The sequence below is a fragment of the Arvicanthis niloticus genome, chromosome 8 (assembly GCF_011762505.2).
Source record: "Arvicanthis niloticus isolate mArvNil1 chromosome 8, mArvNil1.pat.X, whole genome shotgun sequence".
Classification (NCBI taxonomy): Eukaryota; Metazoa; Chordata; class Mammalia; order Rodentia; family Muridae; genus Arvicanthis; species Arvicanthis niloticus.
The window spans coordinates 12,268,529-12,288,404 of NC_047665.1; the positions used below are offsets into that span (position 1 = coordinate 12,268,529).

At 43.8% G+C, this 19,876-nt stretch overlaps 2 protein-coding genes and 1 non-coding gene across 7 annotated transcripts in view; all 3 read right to left on the reverse strand.

The window, feature by feature from the left end:
* Positions 1–13,215, reverse strand: part of Secisbp2 (SECIS binding protein 2) — a 31,618-nt gene extending 18,403 nt beyond the window's left edge. The window contains exons 1-7 of one of the 5 annotated variants that reach the window (XM_034510095.2): positions 12,911–13,029; positions 11,958–12,106; positions 10,194–10,443; positions 9,423–9,564; positions 7,489–7,718; positions 1,665–1,743; positions 539–594 (exon numbers count right to left, since the gene is read on the reverse strand). In XM_034510095.2, the coding sequence (XP_034365986.1) occupies positions 539–594; positions 1,665–1,743; positions 7,489–7,718; positions 9,423–9,564; positions 10,194–10,443; positions 11,958–12,106; positions 12,911–12,946 (942 nt within the window). In that variant the 5' untranslated portion in view covers positions 12,947–13,029. Of the gene's footprint in view, positions 1–538; positions 595–1,664; positions 1,744–7,488; positions 7,719–9,422; positions 9,565–10,193; positions 10,444–11,957; positions 12,107–12,910 lie in introns of all 5 variants that reach the window. The other 4 variants (XM_034510098.1, XM_034510097.2, XM_076939027.1 and 1 more) reach the window with 4 other exon arrangements.
* A 928-nt stretch (positions 13,216–14,143) lies between these two features.
* On the reverse strand, positions 14,144–19,498 carry Cks2 (CDC28 protein kinase regulatory subunit 2). The gene is made up of 3 exons (XM_034510542.2): positions 19,335–19,498; positions 15,256–15,383; positions 14,144–14,461 (listed from the first exon to the last, which is right to left on the reverse strand). The coding sequence occupies exons 1-3, from the start codon at positions 19,391–19,393 to the stop codon at positions 14,409–14,411; spliced, it is 240 nt and encodes a 79-aa protein (XP_034366433.1). The 5' UTR covers positions 19,394–19,498; the 3' UTR covers positions 14,144–14,408.
* LOC117714425 (small nucleolar RNA SNORA2/SNORA34 family) lies at positions 16,515–16,651 on the reverse strand. Its single transcript, XR_004607511.1, has one exon. It is a non-coding gene; the product is annotated as a small nucleolar RNA SNORA2/SNORA34 family (small nucleolar RNA).
* Positions 19,499–19,876: the final 378 nt, after the last annotated feature.

Here is a 19,876-nt window from a genome sequence, read left to right on the forward strand (position 1 = left end):
GGTTTTTGCTTAATAAAAAGTAAAAATGTCATTAATAATTTAAAAAATAAATAGATATAAATCTTAAATTTATATAAAGAGAAGGGGTATATAAGTATATTTATAAGGTATGTTTATAATTTGTTGTAATTTCAAATTAAAAGACAATGCTTTTCTGTTGCCAAAAAGCATTTGCCCTAGGAAAGATACATTCTGCTGGTCAATGTGAGGACCCAGAGTTGTGTCTGGGGCAGAGCTGTTCCACTCTAGCCAATGAAAAAGAAAGCTATGTTCATAAGAGCTAACATGGGGTAGAATTTCAATCTCCTCTGAGCAGACAGCCTATCTCCTTGGAATATGGGGCTCCCACAGAGAACTAACAGGAGCTCATGAGAGCTAACTTAAAAATGGGTGTCAGGCTGGCGTGAGTAGCCAGTCTTTATAGCCATGGGCTCCCACAGAGAACTGGTTATGCTCAACCTTGTACATGGCACATACTGTTTGACAGCAGAAGTCAAGGATCTGCAGACCTTCGCTGTCACAGTGACTGGCAACTTACTTCATTACAACACCGTGTAAGCACACTACAGCTACTCCTCTGATGTTCATCAAGTTCTACAGGAGACCAAACAAAAGCACATCCATCATCAGGGATGACAAATGCCCGTCAACCGCCTGTCCCACACCACAGAGCTGCTGAGACAGCCTTGGCAGTGAAGCACTGCCCTGGGGAGCACCATACTAAATACAAGACCACAGAGCCCATGCTCCAAGGAATGCTATGGACCTTTTGCCAGGATAAGCTTCTGTAACCATCTCAGAAACAGAATCCCCTCAACGCTTTCTGAATACCTGGCTTCCTGGGGGTCTTGAAAGCCCACCAGGTTACAACCGTTTTCCTGGCAGGAGAGAAGTTCAGTAGTCGCTCTCATTCCTCATTCTAAGGAGCATACTTCAGGGTGCAAGGCAGTAACAGTTGGAGAGCTAAATGACAAAGCTCCCCACACAGCTACATGCTACCAAGTACTTGTAAGCCAAGGCTGCTCTAGAGACAGTCTTTTAACTATGGAAAAGGTTGGGTTTGTTTGTTTGTTTGTTTTGTTTGTTTGAGACAGGGTTTCTCTGTGCAGTCCTGGCTGTCCTGGAACTCACTCTGTAGACCAGGCTGGCCTCTGCCTCCCAAGTGCTGGGATTAAAGGTGCACACCACCACCGCCCGGCTGAAAAGGTTGTTTTTTATAAAAATAAACCGTGTTTAAAATGCAACGCACTTATTAATTTTTAAGTGGAGAATCTGTTGTTGTATGAGATAGAATCTCACTGTGAAGACTAGGCTATTCCAGAACTAAATATAGACAAGGATGGCCTTTAACTTGTGGCAATTCTCTCGCCTCACAATTCCCAAATGCTAGGGTTATAGGCCAGCATTGTTTTAAAACTTGGTCTAACTTTGAATAATGCAAATATCAAGATATTACTTAAATATATAGATGTTCTGGGACTCTGACACTCATTTAGAACAGGGCTTCTCATTTTACATGGCCTATCATGGATGGGCTCCTATATTTTATACAACACTGATGCTACTGTTTCAAAACTATCTTAAAGGTAGCTCCAAAACAAACAATATTTTAGCACACTGGTGTAAAATGTGCTTAGCAAACAGCATTTTGTGGCTGCTCTTACCTCGTGTACATGAAGGGGAACTGGTAGCAGAATTATTGGTCACAGCTCCATCAGTGTGATCGGTTTTCACAATTTTGCCCTAAAAGGACCCCATCGGATATCATTAGGGAAAAGTCATTTAAAACAACACAGAATTGTATACATTTTAGAATGGCCAAATTATACAAAAGAAACAATCCGGTGTGGGGATGCAGAGCAGGAGGGTGCTCACTCACTGCTGGGTGAGCACATGAGGCCACTATGGCAAAAAGGTAACGGCCTACAACTGAGCTAACAAACATGAAAACACAGACCAGTGCATGTTATCAAGTGAAAGCCACTACAGAACACGTGACTCCAACTCTACAATGTTCCAGAAGACAGATGATCAGAAAGGCTGCTGGTGCTGGGGAGAAAATAAAGGTGAAACACAGATCTTCATGGCAGCAACTCTCCTTTTCATGACATAATGACAGACACATATCATTCTCTGTCCACCTGGAGTGACACAAGTGCCAATTAGGAATGCCAGGGGTAAGAGGCATGCCCATGAAGTTGTGTAACTGTAACACACAACCAGGGTGGGCTGGCATGGAAGCTGGGGATAGACAGGGCAGGCAACATATGACCTCTCTATTTACAGTGACCCTAGAACTGCTCTAAAACAATCTAATTTAAAAAGTACACAAAACTCAGTCCAACTGTTATCTGCTTTCTATTTCAAACAGAAAGGAATCATTAAACTTTCCCCCGAAAACACAACCTACCTACTGTCTTACAGCTTAGGTAGTACCTTTCAACTTCTCTGCCTATAATGTAAACACTGTATATTATTTTCATATAGGTTCGAATAATTGGTTCACACTACTTTAACATGGCAGTTTTATATACTATCATCAGCAGAGGCGGTAGATGGTTCAGTGTGTAAGTGTTGCATGTGGTGGCGCTTGCCCCCCCCCCACACACACATACACATGTAAAAAATCAAATAACCAAAATTATAAACTCACATACTCATATATAACTTTTCAGGGCAGTATCTGTAGTGAGAATTTTGGAAATTCCCATAAGAAATATTATGGGAATATGTTTTGTTTTAGTCCCAGGTGTGGGATACGGGGCTGCTTCAGACTGTCCACAGCAGCTGACTATGACTGTCTCATGCTTTGGTGGGGGCGTGACATTTGGAATTCTGGAGACTTTTCAGAGGGTACATAAACGCTAGGGCCCTGAGGGTATGACAGGCTGTCGTTAGTTGTGCATGGTTAAGTAGTCATGTGCAAAGAAGAAACAAGATCAAACTTGCCCCAAGGAACTCAGGCTCTAATCAGCAGTAAGTGGTCTAATGATGTCTCCCCTTTCCAATCCCTCACTTTATTCAGGGAACTCTTTCCTTTGCCCTCTACCCTTTTCTCTTCTATCTAGTGTTAGGGGGTTGAAAGGGTGGAAGAAAAGGGATGGAGAAGGGTGGAAGAAAGAAGAGCCCACAATGTAGCCAAAGACAGCTACAAGTATCCCTACACTTCTACAATTCAAAAAATTCAACAGTCCAACCAAGCGTGGTGGCAAAGGGCTTGAATCCTAGCATTCAGGAGCAGAGACAGGTGGATCTCTGTGAGTTTGCCTGGTCTACATCATGAGTTCCAGGACAACCAGAGTTACATAAAAGACCTTGTCTAATAAAACAAACAGATGAACAACAACAACAACAAAAAACCCTAAAACCCAATGGTCCTAATAAATGTTCACACACCAAAATACAAAAGAAACCATCAAATCAAAATGCAACATCCACAAAGTCAAGAAACACATGTGCCCTCCCATGAGGTAGGCTCCTTCATCCACTGACTGGGGGCATGCAATGGTGCGTGGTACAGAATGCAAGGACATCCAAACACACCCCAGAGTGACTGCAAAACCAGCATAAGCAGATAGATATGTTTAAGCTGTGCTCTTAGGTGTATGGGTGATTTATCTGCATGTATGTATGTCTGGGAGCCATCTGTATGCCTAGTGCCCACAGAAGCCAAGAAAGGGCTCTGGACTCTCAGAACTGGAGTTACAGATGACTCTGAACTGCCACGTAGGTGCTGGGAATTGAACCCAGGTCCTCTCAAAGAGCATCCAGTGCTCTACCCACCGAGCCATTACTCCAGCCCTTAAATTATTTTTAAGTTTAAAATGAATTTTAGGTTCATATGCCTTACAAATTTATCTGCTTGCCTATTTATTTATTTATTTATTTATTTACTTATTTTTGGTTTTTCGAGACAGGGTTTCTCTGTGTAGCCCTGGCTGTCCTGGAACTCACTCTGTAGACCAGGCTGGCCTCGAACTCAGAAATCCACCTGCCTCTGCCTCCCAAGTGCTGGGATTAAAGGCGTGCGCCACCACTGCCCGGCCTGCTTGCCATTTTATTATTTCAGTATGTTCAAGAACCTACATTACAACTATTGAAGCCCAGCCCAGGATTGGGCTATAGCTCAGCACATGGGCTTCAGTCTAGCTCTTGTTAGTCAGTACCTGTGCTTATCGAAGCCACACACACCAAAGTAAAAACACATGTGCTTTTCATAAAGATAACTGTCAAGCTCACAAAGACCAATCAAGACTACAAATGACTTACTTAATCAAGACGGTTTAAATGAACTATAGCTAGCAATAGGATAGATCCAAATATCACGGTTGTTGTCAAAAAATACTTAACTGGCCGGGTGGTGGTGGCGCACGCCTTTAATCCTAGCACTTGGGAGGCAGAGGCAGGTGGATTTCTGAGTTCGAGGCCAGCCTGGTCTACAGAGTGAGTTCCAGGACAGCCAGGGCTACACGGAGAAACCCTGTCTTGAAAAACCAAAAAAAAAAAAAAAAAAAAAAAAAACCTTAACTGGACAAAAACCCCAGAGGATTTTTAAATATTAAGAACGTAAATGCATACTCCCTAATTGAGGGAACTCTCTTCTACTTCTACGGTGTATGATCATCATTATTTAGAGGAATTTAGAAACTCTTGTTTGTGTGCAGCTGAGGCTATGACATTGTGCATGTGTGGAGAGGTCAGAAGACAGCTCGGGCTTGAGTTCCTGTCCTGTAACAACCTTGAGATAGGGTTTCTTGTTCACCATTGGGAACCTACCCCAGGCTGCTGGCCCAAGCTTTAGGTGATTCTTTGTCGCTGTGTCCCATCTCTCCACGAGAGCCCTGGGCTTACAGACATGGGCTGTGTCTGGCCTGTTCACTGGTTTTAGGCATTCAAGCTAAGGTCCTCGCTCTGGCACGGCAAGCCTTTACTCACTGAGCCAACCCCACAGCTCCCACACTGTGCAGTATTATTTTATTATTTTTATTCAATATTTTATTTATTTACATTTCAGATGCCATCCCCTTCCCCATGCCCCCCACCCACTAATTCCCTATCCCATCCCTCCTCCTCTTTTGCTTTTGCACTGTTTAAATTACACGCAAGTATTAAGGTCAGTTCTAGGTTGAAGGCAGACCAACCTAGAACTGACCTTATTTTAAGACCAACAAAGTATACAGCTGAAGAGATAGCTCAGCAGTTACAATTATGTATAGCAACTGCAGAAAACCTGAGTTTGGTTTCCAGCACCCACGCAGGTAGCTCCCAACTGCACCTAACGCCGACTCCTGGGATCTGATGCACCTGCACTCTGGATGCACCGTTCTGCTCATTCATGTTCATACACAAGCACACATATGCACTTCAAAATGAATCCTTAAAAACATGAAGTGTCAGCACAGTGCTTCATGGTATTTCAGACAATTACTTTAAAAAAAAAAAGAAAGAAAGAAAGAAAGATTTTCCTGACATTTATAAATATTAACGATATAAAAAAAATGGTTGTTTTTTTTTCCCTCAAGACTAAAATGCTCTACTACCAAGCAATCTGTGTAAATCTTACTTCCATTAAGAGAAAAACTTCACCAGGCAGTGGTGGCACACGCCTTTAATCCCAGCACTTGGGAGGCAGAGGCAGGCGGATTTCTGAGTTCAAGGACAGCCTGGTCTACAGAGTGAGTTCCAGGACAGCCAGGACTACACAGAGAAACCCTGTCTAAAAAAACAAAAAAATAAATAAATAAATAAATAAAATAAATCATTGAGAGAGAGAGAGAGAGAGAGAGAGAGAGAGAGAGAGAGAACTTCACTACATGCTTGGATATGTAACATTCTCTGTACAGGTGACCTTGACATAGAGATCAGTCCCTTCCTGGTACTGTTCCAGCTGGCCCACATATTTATTAGGTGAACGGTGACTTGAACTGTGACTTTGATGCAGCCGATAATCTGCCTTACTGTACACACACTTGACAGAGCACTGTGTGGTAATACAATTAGGGCCCAAGCATAGGAAATGCAACAGAATGGCCTGTTTTCTCAGGTATCAGCCACCAGAGGCCTTTAGACCTTTGCAGAAGATGCCTAAAAGAATACCAAGAACAGGGAGAGGAAAACCTTTCCTGATAAGAGGGAACGGGAATGGATGTGTGGCCTTATCTTTTTCCTTTTCCTCTGCTTCCATGCTGTCTGGTCCTCTTCTCTCTTCCTCTCAGGTAGGAATATGCCACAAGCCATTTTTTTTTTTTTTTTTTTTTTGGTTTTTGAGACAGGGTTTTTCTGTGTAGTCCTGGCTGTCCTGAAACTCACTCTGTAGACCAGGCTGGCCTTGAACTCAGAAATCCGCCTGCCTCTGCCTCCCAAGTGCTGGGATTAAAGGCGTGCACCACCACTGCCCGGCCGCCACAAGTCTTTTTAGGAATTAAGGTTATGGTTGGGATCTGAGATGTCATCAAAGGTACTTGTGTTTGAACACATTCCCCTGACCTGATGGGACTGTTTTACACCTGCTTCCGGTTAAAATACGCAGTTTCCTGTCCATACAATGTGAACGAGCCACCACCTTATAACCTACCACACCTTCCTTCCATTATGATGCCCTGCCCCCTCTGAAACCACGAGACAAACAAGTCTTCCCTCCCTGCGATGGGTATCTTAGTCATAACCACGTAACTAACAAAATAATCCAATACTATTCATTCCCTAGAATTATGAGACAGTCACAAAAAAAAGGGGGGTGGGGGTTAATTTGGTGGACTATATATAACTGAGACTGCTGTAGTAATCACTGCTGAATTGACTGTTAATGGTGAGATAAGACAGAGATGTAAGTAAAAAGCCTAGATATTTCAGAAGCTCTATCACGTAAGTTTTAATTTAATTTTTTTTTTTTTTTTGGTTTTTTTGAGACAGGGTTTCTCTGTGTAGCCCTGGCTGTCCTGGAACTCACTCTGTAGACCAGGTTGGCCTCGAACTCAGAAATCCGCCTGCCTCTGCCTCCCAAGTGCTGGGATTAAAGGCATGGGCTAACCACTGCCCCGCTACTATTCCAGTTTTTAAATGAGACATATTTATTTGTGAGTGGGGGGGTAGTATGCAAGGGCTACCTTTTCAAGTGCTTGTTTGGAGGTCAGTGGACAAAAAAGGTCACTATCTCTTTACGTGCTGAGACTGCAGTGGTAGAAAGGGTGCTTTAAGTGGAACTATCAGACCTCTTCCTTCTAAGGCACTCAAGGCCCTTACCTTTGATCTGCTAGGTTTAAAAGAAGCACATCAGATGGTCCTTTAGAAGACAGCAGCACTAGATGGTACCACTGTGCTATCATCAGGCTGGCAGGGTAAAAGCCAAGGCCTCTCCCCAGTACCTTTACCCTAGCAATGAGGCTGGTCTTCATAGCCCAGGCAGGTTTTAACATATCAAGTGTTTAAAGTGATACAACATAAAGGTATGTACAGACGTCAAAAACACAGACCAGTCCTTCTACTTACCTCTACCATATCTGCAACGGGCTTGCCTGCTTCTCCCAGGAGAGACATGTTACTGGCAGCAGAGCCAAGAGGCCCCCACCTGGGCGGCTTCTGTGTCTCTGGCACATTACTGTTCTTTGGACTCTGCAGTTCAGGAAAGTCCAACCTGCTAAACTCAAATTCGGGTTTTGAGGTAGATGCACTTTTTGCAAGGACTCTGGACTTGCGGTCGGGTCGCTTGTGACAACCATCTGTAATTACAGAATGAGAAGTTGGGGTAGAAGTCAGGATGCACCTTGCTCATTAGCACCCAACCCATGGACTGGACTCAGAGAAAGGAGTGCTGCAGCAGGCTGCTGTTAACGCTGGCCTCCATGGCTCTTCATTCTTATAGCTGCACTAGCTACAGACGACAACAGGCATCCACCGGAATGGACATGTCGGGAGAAACACTACAACTGGTGAAAACAGCCAAGCCTGACCGCACAGCTGGTCATCTTAATCACACACTTCCAAGCTGGGCAAACTTGAGGGGAGCCTCACAGATTTCTTTCAAGCAATCAACTCCCCATCCCATCTCTAAGAGCAACGTGAACGGAGGCTGCTGCATGGCGCTTTCCCCCTCTTTCCCATACCTCAGGCATGGACAGTGAAGTGACTGCAGTTCCATGAATTCTCTCAGACAGTTCTAAGGCCAAAGCTGGGACATCTACCATGGAAATTTCCACTTTATGTGCCAGCTGGGTCATGAGTAGAGTAGATGAGAATAGAAACATTTCTTAAACCAAGTGATAGAATTACACAGATGTTCATAGAGCCAGTTAAATACACACAAAGCTGTAAGCTGAGTGTACTGGCGCACACCTTTTATCCATTTAAGAGGCAGAAACAGAAAATCTCTGTGAGTTCAAAGCTGGCCAGGTCTACAAAGGGAGTTCTCGGACAGCAAGAGCAACACAGTGAGACCCTGTCTCAAAACAAAACTAACAACAGCAACAACAACAAAAAGCGAAAGCTATAAATCATTATAGAAATAGCTGTGGGGGCTGGAGAGATGGGAGACAGCTTGGCTGCTCTTCCAGAGGACCCGGTTTAATTCTCAGCACCCACATGGCTGCTCACCATGGCCTCTAACTCTAGCTCCAGGGTACCTGACACCTTCACCCAGATATGCACGCAGGGAAAATACCAATGCACATAAAATGAAAACAAATCATTAAGAAAGGAAAGAAATAGTCCTTTCTGTGATCAAACCGTACTAGTAAATAATTTACAGAAGAACTGATGCAGCTGGGAACACAGCTCAGCAAATGCTCTGTAGACTCGGGGGCATAAGAGATCTTAGACATACCTTTTCCTAAGTACAAGGCTACATATGCCAATAATCCCAGCACTTAGGAGGCGGAGGTAGGAGGCCCAAAAATTCAAGGCCAATCTGGTCTATACAGTAAGGCCTGGTCTCGAAACTAAAAACAACAGAGGTACCAGGTAGACCCCTAGCTTTCAGCCAGGTTGGAACAGAAATTTTTGAGTTGAGAGATGTATGTGTAGTCTCCAGTAACCAGAGTGCCCAGGTCCAGTGCCATATAGCATGGGATTTTCACTATACCTAAATCTTTCTGCTACTTCACGCATTCCCAGAATGAAGAGAGGCGAGTTCAGGAATAAGCATGGACACACAGTAGAAAGACTATGGTTGTGAAGCTTGAGCTCACCACTGGATGCTGTGTGACGGTCCTAACAGGCTAAGGAAACTCTGCCTATACAACCCATCCCAACCTCCCACTACTGCCTGAGAGAAATGACGTGTAGAAACCATAGCATGTCTGATGGCCTCAGCGAAGCCAGGCTCCAGACACATTTCTTGGAGCAGTCATGATGAGCAAGCCCACGGGAATGGTACTGTTTCGAGAAAGCAGGACAGACCGGCATTATACCAGACTTTGTCGCTTTACCAGATTTCAAACTGCTCTCAGCGCGAGAGGACAGGTGACATGACCCTCTGGCTGGTCTCGCCTCACAGGGCACCGCACTGTCAGCCCTTCTATTGCTTGACTTTTGCTCTTCACATGCTCTTCTCTCATCAGAGGATTTTTTCTGCAGGAGAGATAAAAAAATAAAAAACTATAAAATAAGAAAACTACTACCTGGGCTGGAAACATGTCTCAGTGGTGAAGAGCACTGGCTGCTCCACCAGAGGTCCTAAGTTCAGTTCCCAGAAACCACATGGTGGCTCACAACCATCTGTAATGGGATCTGATGCCCTCTTCTGGTGTGTCTGAGGACAGCGACAGTGTACTCACATACATGAAATAAATAAACATTTAAAAAAAAAAAAAAAAAAAAAAGCCAGGCAGTGGTGGCGCACACCTTTAATCCCAGCACTTGGGAGACAGAGGCAGGTGGATTTCTGAGTTCGAGGCCAGCCTGGTCTACAGAGTGAGTTCCAGGACAGCCAGGGCTACACAGAGAAACCCTGTCTCAAAAAAACCAAAAAAAAAAAAAAAAAAAAGAAAAGGAAACGACTACCACACTGATCAACTTTAACAAAGCAAACCAGTAAGTAGCCACAACTCAAACATTTAAGAAAAGAATAGAGCAAACCATTTGTAAAAAGGCTACCACAAAAGGTAAGCAATACTCGGACATCACAGAACACACTACCTTCTGACACTGTGAACACTCAAATGATTAACAGGAGGACTCCCAAACCCACACTTCCTCACCTTAAATACACCTTTTGCTTCCTGAGGAGGAGGGCACACGTGCTCATTTCGGGGCTGTGCTGTCCGAAAGCCTGGATGACACTGTGCTTGGCTGTAATCGTACTGCAGGGTTGGCATTGAGCAAACACTCTGTGCAGACTCTAGGGCGTAAGTGGGATAGGCAAAAGGATGCAGCGCTATCTCGGAAGACACGTGCTGTGCTGGGAAGGTAGGGGCTCCGAAAGCCATGTCTTCGGGATACAGTTTTTGTCTAAAAAGTGTAAATTTCAGTTGCAGATTTCATAACACAAATCAAGGACATTATTTTTAAGATGCTAATTTAAACTTTTTAGTATATTTTCAAGGATCATTTACTTTCCCATTGGAAACTCCCCTATCAATAACCAAATGAGGGCTAGAGAGCTGGTGCAGTAGAGTGCCTGACCCACAAGCACAAGGCCCAAGTTTGGGCTCCAGAGCCTATGTGAAAAGCAGTTCACTGCAGTGTGCTCCTGGAACTCCAGCCTGGAAACGCGGAGTGCAGGACCTTGATGCTCACTGCACAGCCAGTCTAGCTGACTGAGGAACTTGAGCTTCAGTGAGACTCGTTCTCAAGGAATAAAAGAACAGTTGAGGAAAGACTCAACACCAACCTCAGGCTTCCACATGCAAGTGCACACATGTGCATTTACCATACACACAAGTGCATGCACACACATACATACATACATACATACAGCCAAATAGAACCTCCTCTTCTTCCTGCAAAGGATACTGCTGACCTTTTGTTTAAAACTAGTGAACTAGGGCTGGGTAACAGAGCTCAATGGTAGAGAGCTTTCATAAAATGCACAAGGCCATAACTTCAATCTACAGCACCATGAAAAAGTAATGTGAAGTTAAAAACTGAGTTCAGATGCAGTGCCAGTGCAGTAAGAGCATGCTCCAACAGCCTTGCACCCGACTTCTGGTCAAGTACCTGACAATGCCTCAGACACAACAGCCGAAAGGCCATTCATTCCCTTGTAGTGAGAGAAAGTGCACTACAGCCTGCACGGCTTTCCTCCAGGTCCTCAGGAGCCTGCCCTTTCAATCCCCCACCACATCAAAGAGGATGCTGTACATCGCAGAGGCCAGGAGCCATAAAAGATGGGCACTTTAATAATTAGTCAGTAGACTGGGGATTGACCCTGAGGCCCTGTTTATGATAGAAAGAGATCACCACTGAGCTCTGTAACTTGAGACGGGGTCTCAGTAGGCTGTCCAGCCTGGCATGTTATCTGTCTGATCCTTCCTCTGCCATCTTCCCATCAGTAGGCTGTCCAGCCTGGCATGTTATCTGTCTGATCCTTCCTCTGCCATCTTCCCATTTATCCTTCCTTCTTGCGGTTTCTTTTTCCAATACAAATGTGAATTTGTTTGGTTCACTTCTGCTTTGATGGCTCTGAAGATCAAGGCCAGGGCCTGCCAAATAGCAAAGAAGCACTCTACTGCTCAGGGCTATCCTTAGTCCTGACATTTGTGACAGTATCAAGTGTAAACAAATGAACCCTGCAACTGTACTTTCTAAGTACCATAGTCTCCGTCCTTTCTTGGATGAAGTTTTAGCACAGAATACAGTTAGGCTATAGACCCAGACCTTTGCTGATTGAGGAGCTTCCTTTCCTCACCTGCAAGGCGTCCTGTAAGATGTTCTATATGTTTCAGAGTATGTGAGGGTCTAATTACCACCACCTCCAGGAAATAAACCTTTTACATGAGGCAAGGCATTTAGAAAATACATACTCAGTCGCTGGTGATTCCTGCACAAATGGGTAGTAAGTGGCAGGAGAGCCCGGGAAGACACATGCTTCTGAGGACTCTGACCACGCCACATTGAGCCCAGCAAACTTAGGGACAAATGGTTTGACATCAGCTGACAACTTGATGCTATCCTGAGGAAGAAAGGAGGGTGGGGATGGGCTTTAATGCTCTTGAGATTCGCCAAATGCAGACAAACAAAAACCAAAAGAAAAGTGCTCCATTCTAACAGGCCCAATGCTGATGAAAAAGGTGCAGAGCAAAGACAAACATTTGTTTGGCAACAATATCTCCTTGATGCTTTTTGTATTATTAGAAAAAAAAGAGGTTTCTGGACCTTACACGTGAAAAGGACAACGAATTAAAGTCGAAGGAAAATCCAACCTTGTTATATAAGAACCACAACTCGGAATGTTTCTGAGGATTTAAACGTGGAGACAGTTATTTTTACATCTTTCATCTTTATACATGAGCTATACAAGAAACCTGGACCTGGTGTAGCCAAAATATACCCAGAGAGTGCTCGAAGCTGTTGTCTAAAACACATTGCTGACATTTACTGTCATCTAATTTCTCAACAAAAAGCACCAAATATCTGATTTGTACTTAGTAAACCACACAGAACCTTTGCGAGAAAATCATCCCACGGCCATGGTGCCTTGGAACTCAAAAACAGAGCTTTGTTTTGCAATACAGAGTATGGTTATTCTGACAACTTTATCATCGTGTTTGGCCAATTTAGAGTGGATTTGTGACGGCCAGTGCGCCATCTAGCGGTCACGCAAGGTGCGGACGGGAGTCTAAGGAGCCCGAGGCGGTAGGTGGCCTCTGTGGCATCACTTCGCTGGCCGAACCGTGGGAGGGTCGAGCCACCCCACCCCCGAAACTCAGGCCTGGTGGCCCCGCGCGTATGCCTAGATCTGCAGCCCACCCCTTACCTCGCCTTCGGGCTCCCGCGGCCGCTCCGACGCCATGGCGGCCACGGAAGAGCCCGCGCCCTAAAGCCAGCGGCGCGTCTAACCAACGACTCGGCGTTTCCGCCTTCCTGCGCGGCGGCGCCAGGACGTACGTCACCGAAAGGCGACGGAGGCCTTCTCTGCCGGAAGTGCTCGGCGTGGCGGGCCTCCCGTGCCGCACGTGGAAGGCTTGGACAACCACTGCTTTAGGAGGTGGCTTCTGGCCGGTCAGTAAGGGTGCGGCTAAGCTCTGCTTACGTGGACCGGGCCTCGCCTCGTGATGTGACACTAGGAGAGGCCAGGCTGTCTCTGAGCGCCCTAAGGTGCTCACTGATGCTATGCAGGAGGGAGACTCCTAGGAAAAATGAGACCTGCAGATCTAGTCAGTGGTGAGCTTCCAGGAATATGGAATGTGGAGTTTCTAGGCAAGGTAGGATGTCAAGTCAGAGTGCTTACAGGCAGATTAAGAAACCAGAACTAAGAATGGTCGAATGTGTTCACTTATGTGAGACTTATGCTGGAGTCTGGAAGTTCCCGCAAAACACAACTTAAAGAAACCAAGAACAGAATTATGGAGATGGCTGGAAGGACAGAAAAAGATGGCCTGCAATGTGGGGCATTTGGCAAACAGGCAGGCCTTTGAGTCATATGTAGGTTTAGAATTAAACACCAGCACCGTTTTTCAAGCAAGACACCCAGGCAGTGGCCAGTTCTTGTTCAGGTACGCTGTCCTTATAGGTTTAGTGTATCTCAACACACGGAAGGATGTGGCTCTGTAGTGTTTACTGTGTTCAATGAGCTGTAATAACTCCTGCTAAGTAACAGTCTTGTTACTGGCCACTCAATTTATATTTTTTTTTCATGGCTATCCACTAATGTGTACTTAGTTTCTTGATCCACACATACACAAAGATGCATACATGTGGTTTCTGAACTTCTAACTAAAATACTTTTCTCTGAAATCACTAGATTTTTGTAGACTCGTGGACACCATAAAATAGTAGAGTTGGGTTTTTCTGTTCACTTGCAGAACCAAAGTTATTTGGTAAATAAACTGGCAATAAAGCTGTAAAATCTACTTTTATTTAGAGTTACTATTCTATTCTCACTCAGTAACCCATCATTTGGAGCTTAATATCTTTTTAAAGTATGTTCATTTTCCCCAGGAGTAAAAATTGAAGAAACCAAGTCAAATTAATTTCAACAGTAGTGATATAAATGCAATATACAAACTTTATTTTAACAAAACAGGTAAAGTAAAACAGGCATTTATATTAAGAAAAAACTACAAGAAAATTTCTTCAACAACTTAAAATAACCCTACTTGCAGTTGCGTTTAACTGCGCTCTGTTGCTGTGAAGAATACAGCTCCTGCACAGGTGTGGATGAAAGCTTTGTACATTCTTCAAGTATTCACTGAATACTACCTTATATACACATATACATTAAATTTGAAACATTAGATGATCCCAGTTGTACTTCATTTCTGCTGTTCTTTTGGAAGAGGTCGTCGAAAGAGAAGAATATGCGGCTCTGTGGAAAGGAAATATTTATTATTAGGTTTCATGTCAAAACCAGTCATTATCTGAAGTGTTTTAAGATGAATTGTCAGTATAACACTAAATGCAGACAATCTCTTATAGCACTGCTCCACTGTTTTAATCTTTGACCTACTTTGGAAAATAGTTTACCTACAAAAGCATTTCCAGTGAAGAGAAACGTAATCTCTTTGGAAAAAGGACAGCTAATTCAAGTGAGCTACCGGATCTCAGGCTAATTCACATCAAGAAAACAAAGTTGATACCACACAAGCACACTATATATATATATATATATATATATATATATATATATATATATATATATATATATATATTTGCTAAGCAAGTACAAAAGTTCAATCTGTCACACAAAACAAGCCCACCAGAAAGCAACGTGTGGTGGTTATATGCCTGTAATTAATTCCTGCACTTAGCTTAGAAAGGGTTGTTCTAGTCAAACCTGGTCTCTGTAAAAAATGACCTTAAAAGATAAAATTAAACCAGGAGGGTCCACCTAATACTTCTGTATTCAGTGTGATAAAAAGGCCAGCAATCTGTAGCTAAGTTCCTCCACTGCTTTTGTATAGGAAGAATTTTTGAACTCTTAAATATATCTGCCATAATTCCAAGAAAGACTCCAAGAAAGTTTAACAATGCTGTTTTTTCAAGTAAAAAAAGATAGCATCAATTTCTATATATGTGCAGGATTTAAACACTTGTTTTATGCTGAGTAAGCCACTTTATAGGTAGAAAGAATAACATTACTTTCCTTATAGCAAAGCTTACCTGGCTCATGAATCATGTAATGAACCCATCCTAGACTCTGTTGGACACCAAGTCTCCTCCACTCCTCCTCGGACATCAGATGAGTTTTGGGTACTTGTTTAGAGAGTTCTCTGGGTAACATGACATGCCTGTTAAAATATTCAGCTAAAGATTAGTGCCATCTTTACTTCCATCATCACTTTATACAGGTACCTTTGGGATACTTGAAAATTTGAAGGATTTTGTCCTCAAAACAAACTCAATTCTCTAAAGCAACTCTAGATTACGACAGTATCTGTATCAATCTTGGGTATTCCCTATAGCCTATAGTTCTGGCGTTTGATCGCTTATGTTCAAGTATTAGGCCAATAGTAAGCTGCACAAAAACGAAAGGCATTTTATTCTGTAGAATACTTGCTGTTGAGTAGTCTTCCAGGAATAGAACCTTACTTAAAATCGAAGTTGAGCACATTATTTTACACCTTACCCTCTCCTATAGCTTCCTTTGGTCATGAAGCAACGCTTGGTCTACAGGATATCGGTAGAAAATATCCAAGTACTGAAAAGTATATGCAAAGAGCAAGATCATACCCAAGTAAAAAATATTCTCTCCTGTTAAATAGCCTGGTGGTATCAGGATAGCTAGAACAGCAAGGTAAAGCCAGAGGCAATTCTAAAAGAGAGTTGTATAGAAAAGGAAGGAAGGAGCCTAGTCCCAGGATTAGTTGTCACCTCAACTAATTACTTTTAGTTTTAGTTTTGAGATTACTAAACTTTTAGTAAGGGGTTTGGGGGTGGGGGAGACCAAACTAAAGACAGTTAATGTGTTTCCTGTTACTCCATACTAGATCTATAGTTCTTGTATATATATTCCAGTTTGCTTAATGCTTCAAATTAAAAGCAAAACTATGCCTCTGGAACTTTATGTAGACCTTTAGCTTCCCAGCAAAGCGCATTTCCAGAGCTTTAGGGTAGCATGTGTTTCTAACATGAAGCCAACAGTCCTTAGTTTTCCGTGGAAAACCGACACTAATCTTTTCTTAGTAACAGATCTAACATAATTTAATGAACAGTTAAGCTAAGTCAGTAATGTATAATTATTACAGAAACCTTGGAATCTCATTATTGAGACTTAAATTAGCTACATCACTAGTGACTCAACTGTTTGTGACCCCCACCCCCCACCCCTATTATGCTGTGGTGCAAGCTGGCCTCAAACTATCTTTTTTGCCGTAGGCCCCCAAGTGCTAAAATTACAGAACTGGATACAACATCCAGCCAGATGTTTCTTTCTAATGAATTGACCATTAGATTTATAAATTTCTAAAATGGCCAACAGACCATAGAAAGACATTTCTTTAGGCTCCTGTTTGAAACCAACAGCTTCAGTACACTGCTGGCCTTGATTCAGGGCCAAACAAACACACACAATGCACATATGCACAAGCAAATTTGTACCTTTGCCTGCATAAAGCATTTTGTCACCACAAAGTATCTCTAAATGTCAGCCTCATTTCACCCTTTTTGGTTTTAAGTTTACACAATGTTAGCAATTAACAATTTTTGACTAATATAGTCTAAGTCAAGTCTGTGAGATGGAGATGCAAATTCAGCTCTGGAGTTTTGAATTGGGATAGTGCAATCCATAACCCACTAAGCACCAAACTGTCCATAACATCCAAGCTGTGGCTATGAGTGCAAATAATCCTTAAATCAACGTTACCACATAAGGTTAATGATTATACCCCATCACTGGCACTTCCAGCACCTATATAAATATTCTTAGCCACACTCATTCTTGAAATACTTACCACTCATTCTTGAAATACTGCTTAATGTTTTTGTTATTGTTACTGTTTGGTTGCTATAGATCTAGTGGAAGCAGGAAGGATTGCCAAGTTTCAGGGCACCTTGGGTTACCTATTTTTGAGACGAGGTCTTTCTCTGAACTCAGGGAGACCCTTTAGATCCATTCAACTTCCAATATTTAGGACTGTACAAAATACCCCCATGACCTTATATTTTCACTGATATCAGCCCTAAAAGACAGACGTGATGCTTGTCTATTTGCTTTCACAAACAATACTGTCCCTTCAAATACAATGGGCCTCAAGTATCTCCTACATAAATCATGTAGGACCACTTCACCAGGGGTTGGTCATGGTGTACATGATTTTACCTGTATAGAACTGATCATGTACAAGGAAAACTATTCCCAAAACTTAGTTTTGGTTGGAATACAAAAAGTGCCATGTATGACCACTTTACAAAGCACTCAAAGAAGTCCTCAATTTTATGTCTGTAAAGACAGGCTCCCAAGCTGGGCACGATGGCATACAGGTAACCTTCCCAGGACTGTCTACATGGAGTTCCAGAACACTCTTGGCTATAGACACCACCTCAAAAATGCCAAAAAAGCACTCCCATGATATTAGAGAAGGGGCAATCTACCGTTCTAGTAACCATCCCTTGACAAAACCACTAAGTTATGAAATTTATCCAACACATAGTTCTACTTTATACAAAGCATCCTAGGCTCACACCTGTGTGATCACCAGTACACAGTCCCTTTCAAGAGTACCTCTCTAATTCTTTTTTAAGGTTGGTCAATTAAGCTCAAGCCAGGTGTGGCGACACACCCATAATCTTAGCAACTGCTGAGGCAGACAGAATAGCAAGTTTTAAAAAGCCACTTCATGTTTCAAAATAAAATTTCTCGAGCTCTGGATTCTATTACTAATACAGCAGTGGGTAGTAGACTAACTCCTACTTTATATTGGAATTACTTAAGACAGTCCAGCAGTTCCTCCCAAACACACACAACGTATATACCCCAAGTTTAAAAAGTATCTCACTCTGGCAACTAAAGAAAACAGCCCGCTGGGCAGTGGTGGCACACACCTTTAATCCCAGCACTTGGGAGTTCCAGGACAGCCTGGTCTACAGAGTGAGTTCCAGGAGAGCCAGAGCTACACAGAGAAACCCTGTCTTAAAAAACCAAAAAAGAAAAAAAAGAAACAAGCCCATATGCATTTCCACCCATATAATTATTTGCCTAATTTAGAAAGGCAGTACAATTACTTTTGGTCATTTTTAGATATTCCCAAACTGGGCTCTGGGTTACTATAACCACCAAATATTATGCCAATTATCACATGGTTACCATTGTGAAGTTTGTAATTATTATGTAAACATTACGTATTTAAATGTATTAGTAAGAAAAAAACCCACGAGATTTTCCTACTTAAAAAACATTCAAGTTCATAGCATTAGTGCATCGTAAAACAGCCTGGAGAAAGTTTTCTGGCTGTGAAGACTTTTATACTAGGCTTGAGAGAATGGGGGTGGGGCGGTGAATCCACTCTCTTAAAAAAGTGTCTTATTCCTCAAACAGCATGCTGGACACTAACCTAAAAAAAGGGCAGCAAACAGAAAACAAGGTCACTATTTGCCCAAAGGAGGAACAGGTTTTACCCACCTGGTTTCTTGACCGTCTCCCAGAATGCAACGCTCTAATCCCAACCCACAAGAACCCAGCGGCAGAAAGGCCTTTGAAACCACACCCCAAGTCAGCATGGATACAAGTTAACTGTAACCATCCCTAGTAATTTCCACAATCCCATTTGCTAATTATATTAACGTAGGTACTACCTTCCAGCGCATCTCAAGGTTTAAAACTCAAAACTTCCTCAAAAGCCCCAAACGTGGCCAATATACACAAACAGTTGAAGATAATGTAACCACCTCTCCCCAATCCTTCCCAGGGCAACCTCGAGTTTTCAATCTGATCTTGAAGTACTTTAATAAAGCCTCTAGTTACTGCGTCTGGGGCCGTTACCCACCAGACACTCGGTAATCCCCGCCGGGTGCCTTTCCGGGGACTTCCCCACCAGGGCAGTGCGGGCCAGTGCGGTCGTGAACTCCCGGCCGAGGGGTTGCCCAGCCATCTAGTAACCCCCACCCCACCCCACCCCCAGCTCCTGCGAACCCTGCAACGCGACACAAAGCGCGGCTGTCCGGACAGAAGCTTCTGAAGGATCCCGAGTCCCGACCACCGGGTCTGATCTCCCAGGTCGGCCCTCCCCGCAGGCGCTGCTCACCGGTACTCGTAGTGCTCGTCGAAGTACTTGTCTGAGTAGTAGATCTGCTTGTGAGCCATCCTGCCGGCGCGCGGAGGAGAAAACAGGAGCAGGAAACCGGGCGCAAGGAGCTCCACGTCCGCCTGGGGCCGGCGCAACGACTCGAATGAGGCCAACGACCGCAGGCCCAACGATCTGGATTTGAATCCGACAGTCCGTCGCCGATTGGACGAAGCCACCAACCAATCACGCTCCGCGCAGACAGGTAACCAATCAGAGGCCTGTTGCAAGATTGGGAGGGCGGGAGTAAGGATTGGCTAGCGATACAGCGAGGAGCGCCCGGAGATCCCTAGAGAGACGGAGAAGGGCGGAGCCGAGTCGTTACGTGCCTCAAAGCGCGTGCGCAGTGGTTTAGAACGGGCCCAGGGGGCAGAGCCGTTGGGTGGCGGGAGGACACGAGGTTAGGTATCGCGGGTTTGGGGGCCGGAGCACCACCCGCGCGGGATGAAAGCCTGCGTTCGAGGCGGCTGCTCTTCTCTGTGGTCGGCGGACGGTGAGAAAGG